A 20,007-nucleotide genomic window follows, 5' to 3' on the forward strand; every position below is an offset into this window, starting at 1 on the left:
TAATTAAGAGGAATTGTGCATCATATGTTTGCTTCTACACTAATGGTATTTAGCCATATACTATGAAATCCCTACTGGCTTGTTAAAAGTGAGCATTAAGGGCAAACTTTTGGAGGCAGCTCCTTAATGAGGACAGCTATAAAAACACTCTCTGGACCGCCAATGAACACACAAACCTGGCATCCACTTTAATTACTGATAAGTTGTGAGCCAGCTAAAGGCAGCGGATTTCCCTCCCCCAGAGCCCCTAATCTGTTTAAAGCTGACTGCTGATCCTAACTGCCGAGTCGGAGGATTCGATGGCAGGTGCCACTGCGAAGTCCCACAACAGACGCTATCAGTCTCGCATCCCAATCTCCACATCTCCCGGGGACTGAAATACAAGTTCACCTCTATATGTCCAACTTTCTGGCATGCTCGATTATTAGAAAATCTGCTCGATCACACATGGTGTGAAATCAGAAGAAGATCCAAGAAGTAATTATAGCCAGGCATGGAGCTTATGTGTTCTGGGCCTCTTTTGATGTGGAGGCAATGTGACGCTTCCACAGACTGTTTACATAGACTCTGTTTGTAGACTATACACATGAGAAATATGGAGGTAATTTGTCAGAACACATACCAAGTCCTTAGTCAATCATTTCTTCAGCTTGAAGAAAAACCATTCATTTTATATTGTGGTGAAATAATTACACCACTAAAGACAGCAAGCGTTAACTACATCATTGTATAGCTGAAACGCATTTAATTGTCAAATAATGCATCATGAGGAAGTCCAAAAAAATTATTTAAATAGTGTATTGAAATGTATATTGTTGTACATGCAATTTAACATTGACAATTAGCCAGCTCTGCATTTGAGCAGAGCAAATTGTGACTTGACTGGAAAGTCTGGAAAATCTGTAGAGTTTTAGAGGTGCTTAAGGTGCTACAGCACCATCTCAGTTAAGCAACTCATACTGCCTGATTCTATTGTGCACAATTCACGTTCAATGCTAATGTTCTGTGCTAGTCTAGAAAGTGGTGTTCCTTATGTAGCGATACTGACTGTAAGGAAGAGTGAGGAGGTTTATGCCCCAATGCAGACATGCCAATGTTTTGGGGGTTTGGGGTTTTTTTTTTCTCATGGTCACAATCTTTCCCCAGCCCTATCACCATTTTAATGACCTAACACTAAATAGTGTACCCTACCAAAATCATGAGCTTTCCCTAAACTGAACCATACCACACTTTCTTTGCATATATATTTTTAAGTCATTCTTAAACTGTTGGAAGACTGTTGAAAGTCATTGCGATTTCTGTAGAATCATCCAATATCAATGTTGTTGTCTTCCAACTGCAGCGTGTGAAACACTTGGACCCTTAAAGAAATGAAAATCAAACTTAGTGTGGAGGTCTCAAAGTTAAAGGAATTATTTTCTATTTTTTGATACTGTAAATGTTCATGTTTGAATAATTAAAGGGGAGGAACAACACCGAAAATGCAACTGACAGTGAACAGGCAGCTGATGTAGCCTGTGCGAGTGTTGCAGCTGCTGGCATGGATACTGCCACCAGTTATAATTCTGCGAACTATATAATTAATGTAGGCAAAACAATACATTCTGAACTCTGCAGTTGTCCTTGGTAACAGTGATGAGCATGATTAAAATATCTGATTTGCCCATTATTTCTTTTGTTTTTATGTAAAGAGTAAATTCAGGGATAGGCTTTTCTTTTTCTTTGTGTTTATGCATTCCAAAGACCTAAAGACTTAATTTCCAACACAAATGCCAAGGAAAAAGGAAAAGTTGGTCAGGGCAAGAAGAAATAGAAGTAAAAAGGTTGGTGTTTTTGCCTGCACAATCTGCATGTGTGAGTGCATTTTGTTTATTTTGAGTATGAACAGAAAATAAACAAAATGCAGTCACACATGCAACACCTTTTTGTGCACTCTCCCAGCAGCTAGCTCGGAGCATATTTGATTAGATCTACTGGTCAGGTTGCAAGTCTTACAATAATCTGTCAGACCAGGTCAGGCCCTAAATTGATTTAGAGATAACACAGGTAATGAATGTTTTGCCGGTGTGCAGTAGGTTTGCAGAGCTGGAAATGTGTTTGAGTCCATGACAGAAAAATGTCTTGTTGTTTTAAATGATACATCTTTTTCCTGCTGATTATTGATGGTCTGTCCTGCTATATATAAAAAGTGTCCTTAGATGCCTTCTGTTTATTTACACATTTGTCTTAAAGTACTGACCACAGTGTGGGACCCTCTGATTGTCATATGAGACTATTTGGCATACTGGGCAATAGGGTTGTGAAATCAGTTTATTCCTGTGGTCAAGAGATTTGCAGCCAACCAGCAACATAGCCAGTTTAAACTAAAATGAGTTTTAGCTCTCATTGGCCAAAAAGAAAACAAAGGAAAAGCAAAACAAAACAAAAACGAGTACTTTGAGTAGGATTTCAACAAATCACCACTGACTCATTATTATGGCAACAATCTCAGAAAGAACTCACACATACCAATATTCAATTGATAAAATTTACTGTATTCTGTAATTCATATGTACATGTCCAACCCCCACCCCCACCCCCACCCAATAAAGAAACTTTCAGTGAATATTTTTAATATATTTAGTCAGTTTTACAGCGTCTGTACAGAATTGCTGTTTTAATGAAATTCACATCTAGGGCAGCAACATCATTTTCTTTGTTAGAAGAACCAAGAACAAGCATAAATGGAGTGAACAAGGGGAATTTGCAGGGAGGGGGTAAACACACAGCTTATGGGGGGCATGTACAGAAGCAGCGCAATTGGAATAAACTATGTACAATACAAACCATTCATACAAATTAGTCTCTAAGTTATAGAATTCAATACCTTACATTTGATATATTAAGTGACAATGAGCAAGCCCCATCCCCCATGAATGACCCACGGATCAGTCAGTCAGGTAATCAGATGTTCAGTCAGCTGAAAATGAACCGATCATCCAACAAACTCAAAATCTAGCTGCACTAGTAGGAACACTCTGACGACAGCTGAAGATCGACAGTGTAACAGTGTCTGACAGTGTTAACACATTTTCTCCCCTGACTGAAAGGGGAGGGAGAAGCCTGCTCAGTCCTACATATGTAGGGACCACCTTACATTTCTAAAAGCATAACTCACGTTTGAATTTCCACTGTCCTCTTCAGCTGCCTCATAGGTTTTGTAAAAACATCTGAGCATTGATTTATTTTTTTATTCTTTTTAAATGAGGAGTTAATTTTGTTTTCCAGTTATGTAGGATAAACTGCAGAGCATAAATAGCACAGCAGGGGCAAACAGTCCATATGTTGAAGTCCAGAGAGTTAAAGCATTAAAAAATAAATATGCTAAAAGAAGAAAACAAAGTTATTACCATCTAGTTTGAAAAGAAGTGTGAACATAACATGAAGCAAACAACAAAGGGCAGAGTTTCATAGTGCTAACAATTCCAAAAGGACCAATATGCCCCGCTATCTACACATTGTTCAACAGGGACAAAACATAATTCAAGAACAAAACTCTAACTGATAATAATCACAGTTTTTCCACATAATTTTAAAGCATTTTACTGTCAGATATACCAACTTTTAACAGTTAAATATAACTGCTTTTGCTGCAAAATTCATAACATTAAATTGGGAAATAAGTTGGGATGACTGACAATCTGGCATGTACGTGTTTAGGGACAGTACGGCTAACATACATATTTCTCTGGTATGGGTAGAAGCCCCAGTCTGTGCTCCACTCTTCCAATTTTCTGTATGTGTGTGTGTGTGTGTGGGAAAGTCAGCCAGAGGGGAAGTAGGGAGTGTCACTGTGGTAGTTGTAGTCCGGGCACACTTTCTGCACCAGTTTGTAGTCGGTGCTATAGAAAGAAATGAAGATGCAGATGACTTTGAAAGGTTTGGAGCAGAGCCAGGAGACATGGCTCTGGGTCTGCTCCTGGTAGCACGTCTTGGATGGGTCGAAGTTGCAGAGCGTGTTCTTGGCACCCTTCTCCACCTTCTCATACTCTATGCGGCAGTTGAAGGACTTTGAGTCCTTGGCGTCGATGACGGACTGCTGCGCCGCCACATCAAACTCCACTATCTTGGTTGGAGGGACCAAGCTGACAGATACATTGCCCTGGCCTGTGGAATTGTGGCGGAAGTAGACACTGAAGGTGCCGTTGCCATGATCCACGATCTTACCGGTGATAAGCAGGTTGAGTTTGACCGTCTTGATGTTAGAGTGGAAGTCCCCCCAGCCAAACATCTTCTTGAACTTTCCCGTCTTGACCATTGGCCGCCGTTTAGCCCGTGGCCGAGAGTCCTGCAAATCTGTGGAATTCCTCAGCCAGTCCCACAGGTCCTGCTCAGAGTAGGGCTCTGGAGTGTCATAGCGAAGGTCCAAGGCTGTGCTGTTCTCTTTGCCATGTAGAGTCTGTGACAGCAGCCTACTAATGGACATATCCTTACTGCTTTCTGTCCATATATGCTTTAGTGTGGATTTGGGGCTTCCCGACTTGACAATGTCTGACTTTGAGGTGTGAGCACTTGTAACCTGTGGAACAGAGAGAAAACATTGGTCAGTTGGTATGTAACGTGTTTAATGAGATGATGCCCTTGTTCCATATTGTCATCATTTAAATATTTATATATTGCTTGCCTTATCAAACCTGTTGGGCTGCTGCAAGTTTAGTGTATGGACAGCTACTTTGTGAAATTTTCTTGTGAACCCACCAAAACTCACTGTGTGCACCTTGAGACCTAAGCGTGGTATTGTCAAATAAATTTCATACTAAATTTGCAAAACCTGCATTTCTTACATCTACGTTTGCAGTCTAGCAGTCTTCTTTGGTAACTGTATGTTGTGCAGTGTCATTATACTTTCCAAGACATTTATCTGGAAAAAGTGTCATTTGGTACATATTACCGATAAAATGAAGATGTTCACTTCAAATGAATTAATTCCAATCACTTACTACCAGAACCTCAAGTCTTTTAGTCAGTCTACATCAAGACAGCAGGAAAAATGTGAAATTTGTCAATAGACAATCATCCAATTCAACATTCTACGTTCTATAGAAAATATTCTTAGGCTTAAATGTAGCAGTTCCACTTTGCCTATAATTAGTACCAAATTACATAATTCAGGAAAACTTCCAAGTATCAAATAATTAGGTAATTCCATTCACATAAAATAAAATATTACTGGATTCTTCAATCCATTTCACTGGGACATCATTGCATTTCTTGGCAAGTTACTGTCACCAACTGTCGATCATCAGAATAGCGTAAAACCACAGGAATGTGTGCTATGTCATGTGCGTTCATGTGCATTTGTGGATGTTCATTGAGTGTAACATACAAACAAGAAGATCAGCAAAACAGTTCTCCATAGTACCAAAGGTGCCTTTAATGTCAAGCACTGCTCATCCCACCTTCACCCTGAGCAGAAGCATGAAAACTCCTCTGAGTGAATTTGTAATATGGACTGATAATGCCCCCAAATTTCCAAACATATTGAGGAGGTCCCCAGTGTTCATAGGTGAGGGCGAAGACTTACATCACCTGTTAGTTTCCTATGTTTCTATTCAATGATTCACATTCCCATTACCCCTAGTACTACCTTACCTCTTGTATATAATATTAAAGAAATCTGTGGAATATCAAGAATGGGTGGGTAGGAAGGAGGTCTCAGTTTAAGGCCCTAGAAAGGCTTGAGTCAGCCTTGCCAATACAAGCACATACTTCTGTGCTGGGTGAAATGATGAGTCATGAGATATTACTTATCTACATCATTCAGGAAATACTGACTTTCACAATCAAGCATACAGTTTTCTACAAAATTGACCAATCAAATGTATTCCGTTGGGGTTAGAGATAATTAATCATTGCTGCAAGCTTCAATTTCAAATCATGATAGCAGACAGCCCCAAATTGGGAATTATAGTGCAGCAAGCTGAGCGAGAAAGAATAGAGAAGCATATTGTTCCCATCTCCTCCCTCTGCCAAATAGAGGGAGTATCCGCTGGCTCACAGATAAATGCAGCTGCCTTTCAGTGTGTAAAGACCAGACTATTAACTAAAGAGTGCTCCTTGAATTGATGATTGATGAACCCAAGGGTTTTCACTATTTAGCACAGATGAGTGGAATTAGGCACATACAGGCCTCGGTGGAGGTATGTGACATTGATTGCCTGATTTCTACTGTAAGACGTGACAGCAGATCCGTCTTGCTGAGGTTTTTGCATCTTGCGGGTTGCTCCCAGGATCGATACGTGGAAAATAAGGTTTCACTACAAATCAGTTGGCCCTTTGAATGGAATTGCCTCACAGGACGTCTCTCAACACCATGGGGACATTCAGACAGTGTTGTGCCTGAACGCGTTCATTGAACGATAGTTCATGAACTCGTTCATATTTTGGGTGAATGTAAACTGAACGTACTGTATTACAGCCTGATGAACGTTACCGTGAACTCGTTCATTCTGGTGTCTATGAACGGCACGCTCTCTCAGTTTAACGTCGTTCAATAGGTTGCCAGATTTCTATAAAGCCTACCAGGTGAAAACCCGGCTAAAACACACCGTAAACAGGCCTTAAGATGTAGCAAAAAAACACTCAATCTGGCAACACCAGCCACCAGTGTCACATCACCGCATGCGTCATCAAAACAAAAAGCAGCATGTAGGCGACATGATCATTTATACTGTCCTGTTTTTCTTTTAATAATTCCTCATTAAAAAAGACCATTCAAGCAGCAAGTTTTTCCTCATGTTTTTGAGAATATAGTGTAGGGGTGAAAGCTGCAGCTGTTACTAGTGTGGACTGAATGGACAGCAACAAAGCGTTAAAGCAGCAATGGGGAAATGTTAATGTCAATGCTAATGTAAACCCTGGTTTGATAAGGATTCAAAATTGGATGAAGATGAAATCTGACGCATAGTTACAGTGTTAAAACTGATAAAATAATTGCTGTCTGATTCTATATGGGATGTGGCAATAATTTTGAAAAGTAATAGCTTGCAGCAACATACGGAAAAAAAGAACTATGAACTTCAATTTTTGGAACGGTGAACTTAGTTGAAAATTTTGAATTATGAACTATGAACTGAACTAGTTCATTTTAAAATTTGTGAACTGAACGTTGAACTAGTTCATGTAGAAAGTGAACTTTCCCAACACTGCATTCAGAAAGCTTTACGCATACTGTTACAATGAGAAAATACCTGTAATGTAAAGTATATCACAGGCGGAAGCAGAAAAAAAAATTATACTGAGGGGATTAAAGCTGAGAAAGAATAGAACTGGTTACAGTGATTGTACTCAGCTGCTTCTACTCTTGGCCAAAGTCCTAACTGTATTTTATAGGACATAAAAAAGAATGATTCTTCTTTTTGAAGAATTGTATGTTTGTGTCTCTCCTCTCTTTGTTCAAGCCTTTCCTTCATTAAATGTATTGTAGCCTCAGAGTTTTCTGTTGTTTGCTGCTGTGATCACACTAACCACAGCACTAAATAAATACAACTGAGAATTGTCTGTCTGTCCTGTTACATCTGGCCTTGGAACATTTGATCTGCAGTAACCTTCTGTCTCCCTCAGAGCCTCTTTCCCTGGCTGTATTTGGAACTGGCCACTTCATACTACCCTCAAACGCATAAAGCTCTGCAAAATAAACAAATAATAAATAAATATTTTCTTTGGCTTAAATGTAGCAGTTCCATTTTACCTCTAATCGGTACCAAATTACATAATTCTTTCAGGAAAACTTCCAAATATCAAATAATTGGATAATTCCATCCACATAAAATAAAACATTCCTGTATTCTTTCATCCATTTCATTGGCACATCACTGCATTTCTTGGCAAGTTACAGTCAATCAGCAGTGTGCAGTACAAACATATGTAGTACATACTTCATGCTGTTTTTCATTGTGGTACGTAGTATGAAACAGTTGATCAATGTGTTTTGCAGTATGCTTGGACAGGCTTAGCCAGTTTCCAGTTTTAGAAAGTTGAAGTGAACAGTAACACAGGTAATGGCAAACCAGCGCTTCTGTGCTGTGCTCTAGTTGTGTTGGCTGCAGTGGTCTGTGTCACTGTTGGCCTGACTACAGTAGCTGTCTGGCTTGCTAGCTACCACTATAGGTGCTTATGGAGCTTCTCAGCTCTTAAAACATTGGTGCACTTTTTCAATTTGTCATCAAGTGTCATAAAATCCAATATTTGAAATCTTCACAGTTGAATTCTTGCCTCAAAAATTGAAGGAAGTGATGAGCAGCACATGAAAATTCCAGCGCTTTGCATTGTGGGACACAGTAGGCAAGATAGACTGGTCAGATGCATACCAGGGATTTTTGCAGATTCTGTGTGACATCTGGGTATTTTTGGCTTACTCCATTTTGCTTTTGTTTGCGTACTGCAATACTGCATACTACATGTTACATTTTGGCCAAATGAGTACATACTGCTTATGGATGGAGTACATACTGCTAGTATACAAGGCACTTTCAAATACAGCCCCTGTGAGTCTGTGTTGTGTATGATTGCCTGAGTGGAGACAGGTGTGCCAGAGCCTGAGCTAAGCCTCTCCAGCTCTTCTCAAGACTATCCTGTAATCAAGACTCCTACAAAGACTCAGCTCTGACACATCCACCCTGTGAGATCATAGTACCTGCTCAGCCAGTGGTTCCAGCCTCTCTTGCATTTATTTGCCCTTTGCCAGTTTTACCTTATCTAATCCGGTTCTCCTCTCCCTGAAGTCCCATCTACTCTGCTCTGGCCCTTGTCTCCAGTCTTTCATATCATCAGCCCTGCTCCCCTGTCTCAGACCACCATTCTCTTCTCTCTAGATTCTCTCTGGTTTCTCATTTTGACTTGGCCTGGCTCATATCTCATAACTGTTGCCTGCAACAAATTATTCTCTTTATTCAAACATCAGTCTTCTCACCTGTCTATGTCTGCAGCTAGGTTCACTCGCTTAGCCAACAGATCCACCACTATGGTTACCAGATAGCATCTTGGATTTTTGAAGGCTGAAATCACCATATTTGGACAGGAGGGTGGAGCTGGGGAGGATATGCATTGCCATGCCTCTATCCTGTTTGTATTGGACTGGAGCACACACCATAGTAGCAACTTTTCAATCATGAGGTCAGCACGCCCTAAAGAATGCCTTGCTTTTTGTTTGTCTCACGCTAAATAGTAATAATTTACAAAACAAAAATCAAGCTGTATTGTAAAAGGCTTGAAACTAACAATTGAGATCAAAAATTAATCAAAAAAGTTTTTTCAAAAGTACCCTTGATACAGTGATGGAATGTAATGTGATCATCATGACATACATGGCTCTTTCCTATATTTTAGATTAGCTGCTTTATAGTAAGAAGTATCAGTGTCGTGCTGAAACCTAATGATGCAGTTTTGCAGAGGCAAAGGCAACGGCAAATTTATTTGAATAGCACAATTCATACACCAGGCAATTCAAAGTCATTTACAGAAGCATAAAAATACATTAAAATCATAAATACATTTCAAAGAAAGAAAGAAATAAAATAAAATAAAATAAAATAAAATAAAAAGATTTGAAAGTGGACAGAACAGATAGCTGCTCTCCACTGCAGTGTCTAAACAGCAAGAGTTTGGTAACAACAACTGGATCCACAGAGAGAGTCCATATGCCTTTGCAGCTAACCTCTTGATAGACAAGACAACATGCAACACATACAACCATGGTAAAAGTTTACATCTGGGATGAGTACAGAATTCTTAGAAGCCAGAACAATTAAAAATGTCTTTAGTGTATGTTGACTAAAACTACCAATCATGACTTAAATGTGACTTAATGTGACCAAAACTAAGATTCATAATCAAGTCCCAAAATTAGCCACCAAGCTTTGGATTTCACAGTTACAAATCAATCAATAACATTTAAAGGGCTAATAAATCAGTTACACCCCCCCCCCACCCACCCACCCACCCAAATGCAGAACACATTTGACACGAGGATCAAGAGGGAAGGAATAAACAGTAGCTGACTGAAGTTAACAGCTCTCACTCAGTGGAGCTGAAGAGGGTCTCAGAGGATCTATCTTTAGCCTGAAGGGTTAAACTCAGACAGCACTTGGCTGTGTGAGGCAGACACACTCAGCAATCATTTCCTATTCAAACAGGTGAGGTGGCCTTCTCATACTGAAGAATATCCCATGTTGGTGGAGGGTGAGGATTACATTGGAATGGATTTATGATAATGTGCCTGCTTATGAAAAGGATCTGGAAAAGTCCCTTTTCTCACAGTGCATTCAATAGAATTTAGTAAAAAATGAAGTAAAAGCACCAGACAAAGCACTTGAGATACAGTTGCTTTGAAGAGAATCATCTTTTTTTTCCTTCTAATCCTCATAGAAATTCAGTCCTTGTGCATGTAGTCAGTTGTAGAAATAAAAACTATGATACAAGCCAGCAGTATAGCAGCATCAGACCTCATTTAATTCCATGTTAAGCAGCTGTGATAGATGATTTAAGTAAAAGTAGAAATTCTACATTGTAAAAATAAACCACTGCAAGTAAATATCTTTAATCCAAATTTTACCAGTGTTACATTATTACATTACCTGTGATATTATTGGGTATTTATATTATTACTCATTTGTATTTTTATGTTGTAGCTTGTGGAGATCGGGTTAATTTGAACCAATTTATGTTGTAATTAAATTTTTTGTATAGGAATGCCTTACATTTCATTTGTACATTATGCATTTTCCAAATTTAAATCTGCAAAGTAGTAACTGGCTGACTGGAACTGGCTTTTTTCCCCCTACATTTATTCAACCTCACAGTTTGTTCACGGGAACCTGTCCTCACCAGAAAAATGACCCTGCAGGTTAACTATGCAAGCAGGCTATTACGGCCCCTATTTACATTATTGTTAGGCAACAACCTCTACCGGACATAGTAATTATGATGGGGCAAAGGAGAAAATCAGCAGTGTGCAGGTAGTATGAAGAGCAAGAAAGTCCACATATGGAGGAAGGTGGAGTGGATGGGTTGGTCAAAGAAACACAGAACTTTCACCCAGCTGCTCATGTCCCGGTGAAACTCAAAGTTGATGTTGACTTATTTTAAGTTACATACTTAAGTCACATCACATATATGACAGTAATATACTGATTTTAAACCATGATATTTTCCTAGTAGTTCTTCCTAAATCAAAGCAAACTGTGGCCCCTGTGGTGCTCTCCAGCGGCAATGAATAAAGGAACATGTGACCCAATGCAACACTGTGGCTCTGTGATGTGATTTACACAAAATTGTAATTGATTTCATTCATATTCTTTCACAGTTCACTCAGGCAGAGGCCACATTCTCTAAATTACTATTTTTAGAATATCTGTTCTCATCTTGTGCATAATAGATATGCATAGAAATGTTCCCCCGAGAATTCACACCACTCTGTCTGATATTGATTTCATGTTTAATGTTATACTACTAAAGAACTGGATTGAATTCATGCTAGCTAATTGCAGTGGTGCCATATGACTTCCACTGAGCATAAAGTGTGCAGTCTGTGGATATTTAGCTGTACTCTTTGTCTTATCCACTGGGTCAACTCTACATGGTGCATACAGACATGTTTATCTGTGCAGTTCTCAGGCTGAGGCATCATCCAGCATGTTTCGGGCTGAAGGCCTGTGGGTTTGCTGGATCCCACAGCTGCCAGCTGTAGTTCACTCACCTGAGGGAACGGTGCATCTGGTAAACATGGCCAGCATCACGGCCAGCACAGGCCTCGCAGATACCTAACTACTAGCCAGACAGCCAGTTGGTTGCCCCCAGGCAAGGAAGACTGCTGGGCAATGCAAGAAGCACAGTCTGTGTCTGTAATATTTAGTCCAAACATGAATTCTATTCTAAAGTCTCTGCATATGCTGCAGCACACTTCAGAAGTCTACATTTCTTGACTGCTCTCAAAAGTTTTTTATATTGTTTTTGGCGTGGTTTGTGTCTCTCGGGCAAGCTTCATTTTTACATTAAAGACTGAAGCGACAGAGAAAGAAAAAAACCTTTCTTAGTGCATGACATATCCTTTAACAAACCTTGGAGAATGTCTTCTGTGGGTCTGGAGGACCTTTATCAAGTCTGAGATAATAATCCTGATGACAACATCTTGCCTTGAGTTTGGAGGCTATACTTTGTTAATGGAGGATCTGTGTTACAAAGAGGTTGTGAAGTCTCAAAGACATAGCGTTTAACAGGATTTTTTTTTTTTTTAAGACTGAACCATACTACAGATTATCAGTCATAAAAGTAAGATAATGTATTTGTGGAGTGGCAGGATAAAGGACTCTTTAAGGATTATAAACATGCCTTCAAAACCTGCTTTGTTAACTTATTGAATTGAGCCCAGAGAGCAGGAGAAATATGGTGCTGCTTTGCTGTTGTCTCAAGTGTAACATGATTGAGTCCTGCAAGACAGCTGCTAGGGGACAACTCTCACCTGTGAAATCCTGAACTGAAGATGGTCTGCTATCATGATGCAAAGGCAGCAGGTGCTTTTATTATCCCAAATTTGGATTAACAACCAGAAAAGTGGGAAACCACACCTGGGCCTGGGGTCCTAAAAGTCTCAAAGGCTCTAGGTTCACAGTGTCGCAAACACTCTTTTGAATAACAGTCAGGCAATGCTGTGTGCACCACTAAAGCACAGTATAAACTGAAATGACAGGCCTTGACATGACACCTGTATTATTCCATAATCTTGAGGCCCTTTCTCATAAAGTGGAGCAAATCAGGAAAAAGAGATACAATTGCAATGCAAGGGATTTAGTAACCTGAATTTCAATACCCATGACAGACAGATCACCTTATCTCAAGTACATTTAAGATGAACTGAGGTTTAAATCCTAAATATAAGTAAATTATACCCGTTGAGATGCAAAGGGCTTTCAGCTGATTCCAATTAAAACCAATATGTGGCAACATGAGACGCCCAGAGTGACTGCTCAATCTGTCTGGACATGTTCACATCCCAGCCTTCCGTCCAGAAAGTCTTTTGAACACGTGATTAACGATGTGAAATGGTCACAATTACAATTACAATTAGTCATTTGGCAGACACTATCCAAAGCAACGCACATATGAATTCACACACTGATGGCACAGCATCGGGGGCAGTTTTGGGGTTCAGTATCTTGTCCAAAGATACTTCGGTATGTGGACTGCTGAGGCCAGGGACGTCCACTCTACCTCCTGAGCCACAGCCTCCCCCATCACAGTCACAGTTTAGGTAGGTGTAGGCAACAAAACTATTTGGTGAGGTTTAGGAAAAGATCATGCAATTTTTGTTTCACTTCCCATACATCTCATACAGTAGCTTTAAGATGTTTTGTTTGTCTGTATGAAACACTGAGGGGTGTGACAAAGGATCAATAGTTGATGCTCTGGAAATGACACTAGGCTCAACATGGAGATAATGTTTACTGCTGGCCTGCAACAGCCATAAATACAATTTTTTTTTTCTCTCTCTCTCTTTTTGGAAAGAGCATTTGATTTATTGATTGCTGTTGGGATGCAAAAAGAATTTCAACAATTTTTTACAAAAAAAATGGTTTTGACCAAGTACCACGCATGTAACATATAGCAGTTGTTTTCAAACTTTTTGTGCCAAGGCACACCAAAAAAAACCCAAAAACAAACCATCCACATCTGTGCAAACTAGCCTCTTTAACATGTGTTATCACCCTTACTATCTGTACATTTTTATTTTACTTTTTTTACTGTTCCCAAATAGAATTTGACAAACCACTGTGTTACTCATGGAATATTTATTAACCAAATAATACAAAAAACATTTGAAACTTTGGAAAATTACATCAAAGCAGCAACACACTCATTTAAACCAGACAGGTCACAAAATAAATGGAGTTGAAAAGGACAAAAACTGTGTGTGTGTGTGTGTGTGTGTGTGTGTGTGTGTGTGTGTGTGTGTGTGTGTGTGTGTGTGTGTGTGTGTGTGTGTGTGTGTGAATGATTCATCCCACAGTCCCAGAGTTCAATCTACTTGGTAAAGAGTCTTGTTTTTCCCACAGCCCCCAAACAGTACAGTCCAATCCAATTCGCAACCACAAAAAGAAAGACAGCTCAAATGTACACTGCACCGATCCCCAAAAAGTTCCCCTAACACTGGCATCTCCTGGAGAAACGCTGAGTGGGAAAAAACTCCAGAGACAGGGCTTATGTTTAACCATGAATTGTTTATTGGAACAGTAACTGTGTATGGTTAGAATAAAATTCCACGACCCATCATTTTGGAGCCACTGGTTGATAGGTATGTGAACATAATAGATTTTTTATCTTGTACATATCTACTATGACAATAAATTGATGACAAAATGGAGGTAAAAAAAAATGTAGAACTCAACCTATGCACCTCGGGGCTTTGTGACCCCCTAATTTTAGATTCTGTTGTATTTCAATGGTGCATACTTCTTAATAAAACTTTGTGCCTTATCAGGTTACCATAAACTGACTACTAATTATTAACAATACAAACTTAATGTGAAGGGTGGGGGCCAATAGGGGAAATATCACATTTTTGTCATGGGACCCCTGGAGGGTCATTAATGCTCTGTTTGATTCTATCCTCACTCATAATAGAAATGGACGGTACTACATATTATTGTTTCAGTTGGAGGGTTTTTAAACCCTGATATCAATAGTTTTTAGATATACTATTGCCAAATTTAATTGCAAAGGAATCAAACAGAATGTCCACCTATGAGAGCTTTAGTGCCAGACCAGACAGTGGCACAGCAGATTTATTCTTGTGGTCATGAAATAAATGTTGGTGGTGCTGGATGCCTGGTGATGTATTGACAACATGTGTGTTCAGTGGCAAATGGCACAATAACTCCATAGTAATAACTGCTACTATGACCAAGCTCTAAGGCGATAAATTGAATGAATATGAAACATGTTTATTATTTTCATTGTTTCAGTACATAAAGAGATATTTGTGTAGACACAAGGAACTTTAAATTCTCAGCCATAACCAGCCCATAAAAGCATGCTGGGCAGCTGCTGGTTTATAGTACCAACACCCAGCACCGTGGGACTGAAATGTGTTGTACATTATCTCCATCTTACTTCTGAATGTGTTTTTGCTTTTGCTTTGTTTTTTTCAATCTCAATAAAACTCAAAAATGAGGCAGTTATCTGTGTCTCAACACAAACTACTCTCTTTGCTCTCTGCTTAAGCTGTTTTCTTTTTGAGTAGAACAACAGTCATTTTTAATTTGCTTTCCACTGCAGCTTCACTCCATACTCCTCCTTCCCTCTGTCTCACCTGCTTCTCATATTACTTGAATTTTGTGGTATGAAACACTTTCAAGTTGTCCTATAGATGTCTCAACTGTTTCCAGTCACAGGTCATTTGCCACAGTGTGTGTCACTGTGTGTGTGCATTAGTGTGTGATGCAAGCTGTGTGATGACTGTCTGGGATTTCTCCTGAGTGTAATGTTACAGTCAGACTGGATTTTACCAGGTGAAATTCACTATTGTGCTGTGGCAGGAAGCAGACAGGACAAGATTTCCTGCTCATTGTATTATTTTGAAATCTTAGAAAACAAGTATATAAGCAATCAATTTCCTAAATGAGAAGTCAGCCCCACATCATTAAAAGAGTATTCCACAGATTTAGCATTGCACTCTCATACCATTGTCAGACTCACGATACACTGTTTAAAAAAAAAGGAGAAATTTCGATGAAGCAGAACCAGAGATATCATCTGCTTCATTTCATGTGTCAAAACCTGGTTCCGATACAATGCTACTCCACAGCCAACAGTTTGTTTGGAGAGTTGCATGTGGTCCGCTATTAGCAGCTAATGCAGCCTAGAGCCACTAGCCACAAGCAGAGTTGAGGTGCAGGCTCCAGACGTCCAGTCAGCTCACTTCTTTCTAACTCCACACCAACAGATTTGCATCATTTTCAAACTTAAAGTCTTCAGCACCAACTGTTGCTGACTCAAGTGACATCACTTGAGGACATTTCTCAGAATTTAGATAGTTCCCCCTGGAGCCACAAAACACTTTATACAACTTTTTGTCGCTCACTTTTTTGCAGTCATACACCCTAACACCTGTAAACACACATTACAGTGGACCAATAGAGTTCACCTTTAATTTGGCTGGATAAAAAGATTTGAAATTTCATTGGTCGAAGTTCAGTTACACTGAACTCTGCATAAAATGAACTCAGTGGAATCAATTCACAACCACGAGCAAATGTGTTCCTCGTAGTTCCTCATTGAAATGAACAGGGAGTGAAATCTCTTCCATATTTAATTCACTTTTTAAAATGAGTACAGAACAAAATGTCTAACAGTGCCTTACATTCACCTGTGCACGCACGCACACACACACACACACACACACACACACACACACACACACACACACACACACACACACACACACACACACACACACACTGCAGAGCTGCCATGTGAAGCTGGGGTGAAGCCATGTGAAGTTTGGGGTTTAGTGCCTTGAGCATTAAATGAGTAGAAACTGCCAGTGGTGCAAAGTAAAGAGCTATATCTATTCCGGTACAGTACTTTAAACAGTACACAGTTCAGTTTTGAGGTACTTCAGTATTTCCTTCCCTACTCTCTGTTTTATACTACTCCACAATATTTTGGAAGCCAATATTGTATTTTTTACTCCACCACATTTAGAAGTTTTATTTTATTACTATGCATTGAAATATAAATTGGTTATTTGGGAAATGTAAAAAGTGACTTATTTATTAGTTAATTAGTTTTGTAAGGTGCATACAGAAGTCTTTAGAGTCAAAAAGCAACCCATGCTTATCACATACACCAATCATTTCCAAATTTGAACAGGACTGACTGAATGATTGATGAAGTCATTTTGCTCTAAAGAGGGCAGTAGCTGGTGTCACTCATATAGCATCAAAAATATGAGACAAAACATAACAAACAGACATTAAAGACATTAAAGAGTAAAAAAATAAATAAAAAAATGTTCACCTTAACTGATCACAGGCTGGAGTCACCCGACAGCCCGCCAAAGTTTCGGCTTAAGTGCAAGCTTAAGTTCCGGCAACAGAGCAGAAAACACAAACAAAAACATTCCAAAGGGGAGATTTCCCTGTAGTCCACCCAAGTAAACAACAAGAGCATAAGCAGGAGGCTACACAAAGCAAGACACCTCTGTGGCTTCCCATCAGCCAAAATCAGGCTGCCAAGTAAAACACTGTTTCCTGTGATACTGCACCACATTCGAAACACTGACAACTTCAACGTGCTGTTAAATTCAGCTCAAGGCTCATCTTCAAGAACTCGTTACACCTCATTGGGATCCAGGAAAAACCTTGTTAATAAAAATCATCTGCACACATTCACCCTGTGGTGCTCTGAACTGTGCTCTTTTTAAAAGAATTCCTGGAAATTCTTTCATTTGTTCTTGTAATTAACTTGTCGCTTTTTGCTGAACACACAGGTAGTATTGATATGGTTGTGTTATTGCCAACAGCTGAAGTGTGGGACAATAAATCAAATCAAACTTGCACTGCAATCCGTGCTGTACTGTGAGCTCTATGGTAATTAGCACCTCAGTGACTGGTGCAGCAAATGGCCTGAGAGGGCAGATTGTATTCATTTATACTGTACACACTTTAGTTGTTACCAGCAATAGAAACCTCAGGAACATACAATAAGTAACCATATATTGTTACATTGTAGTTAAACATAATTGCATGCCAGGCTTTGGTTTCTATAGAATTAGCGGGGCTGACACCATCCCATTAGATTTTTTACTGTCAAATAAGACAGAAGACAAAAGATCTGAGATGAGATGAGCTCCAGATTCTCTGGCTCTTTTGAAAAACTCCAATCATCATACTCATGCAGAGGGAGCTGCAAAGCAGGCTGGAATAAAATGCTGGGTGAAGAATGAAGCCCTGTGCACAATGCGGTATGAAAGAAGCCGTATGAAAGCTCTGGAGAATGAAAACAGAATGAGAGGAAGGAAAGGAGAGAATTTCAGGGTGTTAAATTAACAAAATAGGAAATAGATGACTGAGGAGGAATGACCCTGAACATACAGACAATTAACCCTCAGTTCAGCACAGTGTAAGAGAAAACTGAACCCTCACAGGCTTTACTGATAAGTGACCATAATATAAAGGCCAATAAGACTATTTATTTTACAGGGTGAGCTATACACGTCTACTTCTAACTACTGACATGTTTTCTTGCTATCACAATGTACTACTTTGGGAATCACATAATAATCATTGATTGTGAAACTGTTTTTTGTCATTCAGCATTTCAGCTGGTGGCAAATAAAATCCACAAATGAATTTCAAGAGCAAATAAAGAACTTTTCAAAGATCTCATATACAGAACTTATAGCAGAGGCTATTGCTTACAAAGAATATAAAGAATTTGACTCGGTATGATGCTGACAGATCCACATGGCTTGTACTACACACATAAAGCTGTGCAGTACAGCAAACTAATTACATCAAATAGTCCTTTAAGTTAGAAATGATCAAAGCCTGGTGTGATTATCCTTTTGGGTCAATTCATTTAGGCTTCTGTGAAATATGAATCAAGCACAACTGAATTTCAAGATTTCACAAAGATACATAACAAAATGAAAAGGTTGTGTTGTGCTTGTGTCCTACTCTGTGTATTTTAGTGGTTTCCTCATTAAGAAGTGAGTGAAAAGTAGTGACCCTGATCCCTTGGCCAGATCATTACAACAGTAACAGTTAATCTAGCATTAGCTAACAACTATCCATGACGCTAACACAGATTTGATTTGATTTGATTTGATTTGATTTGATTTGATTTGATTTGATTTGATTTGATTTGATTTGATTTGATTTGATAATCCCAAAGGGTGAAATTCATTTGCCACCAAGCCACATCACACAACAACATACAATCAACAGGACAATAGATACATCGAGACAGGGCACAGTACAACATACAATCATGCAATCAACAGGACACATACATACAACAAGGCAGAGCACAGTACAACATACACTACAGCAACACACAAACAGGTGTACGACACTGACAGGACACAATAATCTCAGCAATACCAATAAGTAAATCACCACATCATAAATGAGTCAACAGCTCTTATTATAGAGTCTGATTGCTGTGGAAACAAAGGACCTCCAAAACTCTCAGTGGAGCATTTGGGTTGAAGGAGCCTTTGGCTCCTACCACTCATAGTGAAGATGCTGTGCAAAGGATGGTCATCCCTTGACAACACACTCCTCATCTTCCTCATCACCCTCTTTTCTATTATTTCCTCCACAGAACTTGGGCATGAGCCAATGATGGAGCCTGCCTTCCTTATGAGATTGTTAAGCCTGTTCCTGTCCTCAACAGCTACCGCCCCAACACACAACAGCATAAAAAAGGACGCTTTCCAGTATTCCATGATGAAATATGTTTAAAATAGGCCTGCCCATGTCAAATGACATCAGTTTCCTAAGAAAAAATAGTCTAGACTGGGCCTTCTTGAAGGTAACTCTACTGTTTTCCTTCCAGTCTAGTTTACGATCTAAATGCACACCAAGGTATTTATATGAGGGAACTACCTCTGCTGGCTGACCTCTAATAAGAATAGGGGCTACCTCACTTTTTTCCTTTTGAAGCACTGCTATGTCTGCAGTCAGAAGTATACAGTGTAAATAAAAAAGGAGATAAAACTGTGCCCTGAGGTGCCGCTATGTTAGTGGTGATGATCTCAGACGTAGTGTCATAAAAGAAGTCAAAAGAATGGTACACAAAGAATTAGCACTTTCACAGGTTCTAACTCACCTCGCTCCCCCACCCATACAGATCATCCAGTGGCTGAACTGATCTGACTGGTCTTTTAATTGTATGAGTGGAAATCACTGGAGCACAGAGGAGACAGACCATGAATGTATATGAATATGAATAAATCTCAAGAAAATC

General features: G+C 39.4%; 1 protein-coding gene across 1 annotated transcript in view; it reads right to left on the bottom strand.

The window, feature by feature from the left end:
* Positions 1-3,220: 3,220 nt before the first annotated feature.
* Positions 3,221-20,007, bottom strand: part of nxph1 (neurexophilin 1) — a 56,715-nt gene continuing 39,928 nt past the window's right edge. Inside the window, exon 2 of the mRNA XM_070985394.1 lies at positions 3,221-4,558. Coding sequence (XP_070841495.1) covers positions 3,803-4,558 — 756 coding nt within the window. The 3' untranslated portion in view covers positions 3,221-3,802. The remainder of the gene's footprint in view (positions 4,559-20,007) is intronic.

This window comes from Chaetodon trifascialis, chromosome 17, assembly GCF_039877785.1.
Source record: "Chaetodon trifascialis isolate fChaTrf1 chromosome 17, fChaTrf1.hap1, whole genome shotgun sequence".
Classification (NCBI taxonomy): domain Eukaryota; kingdom Metazoa; phylum Chordata; class Actinopteri; order Chaetodontiformes; family Chaetodontidae; genus Chaetodon; species Chaetodon trifascialis.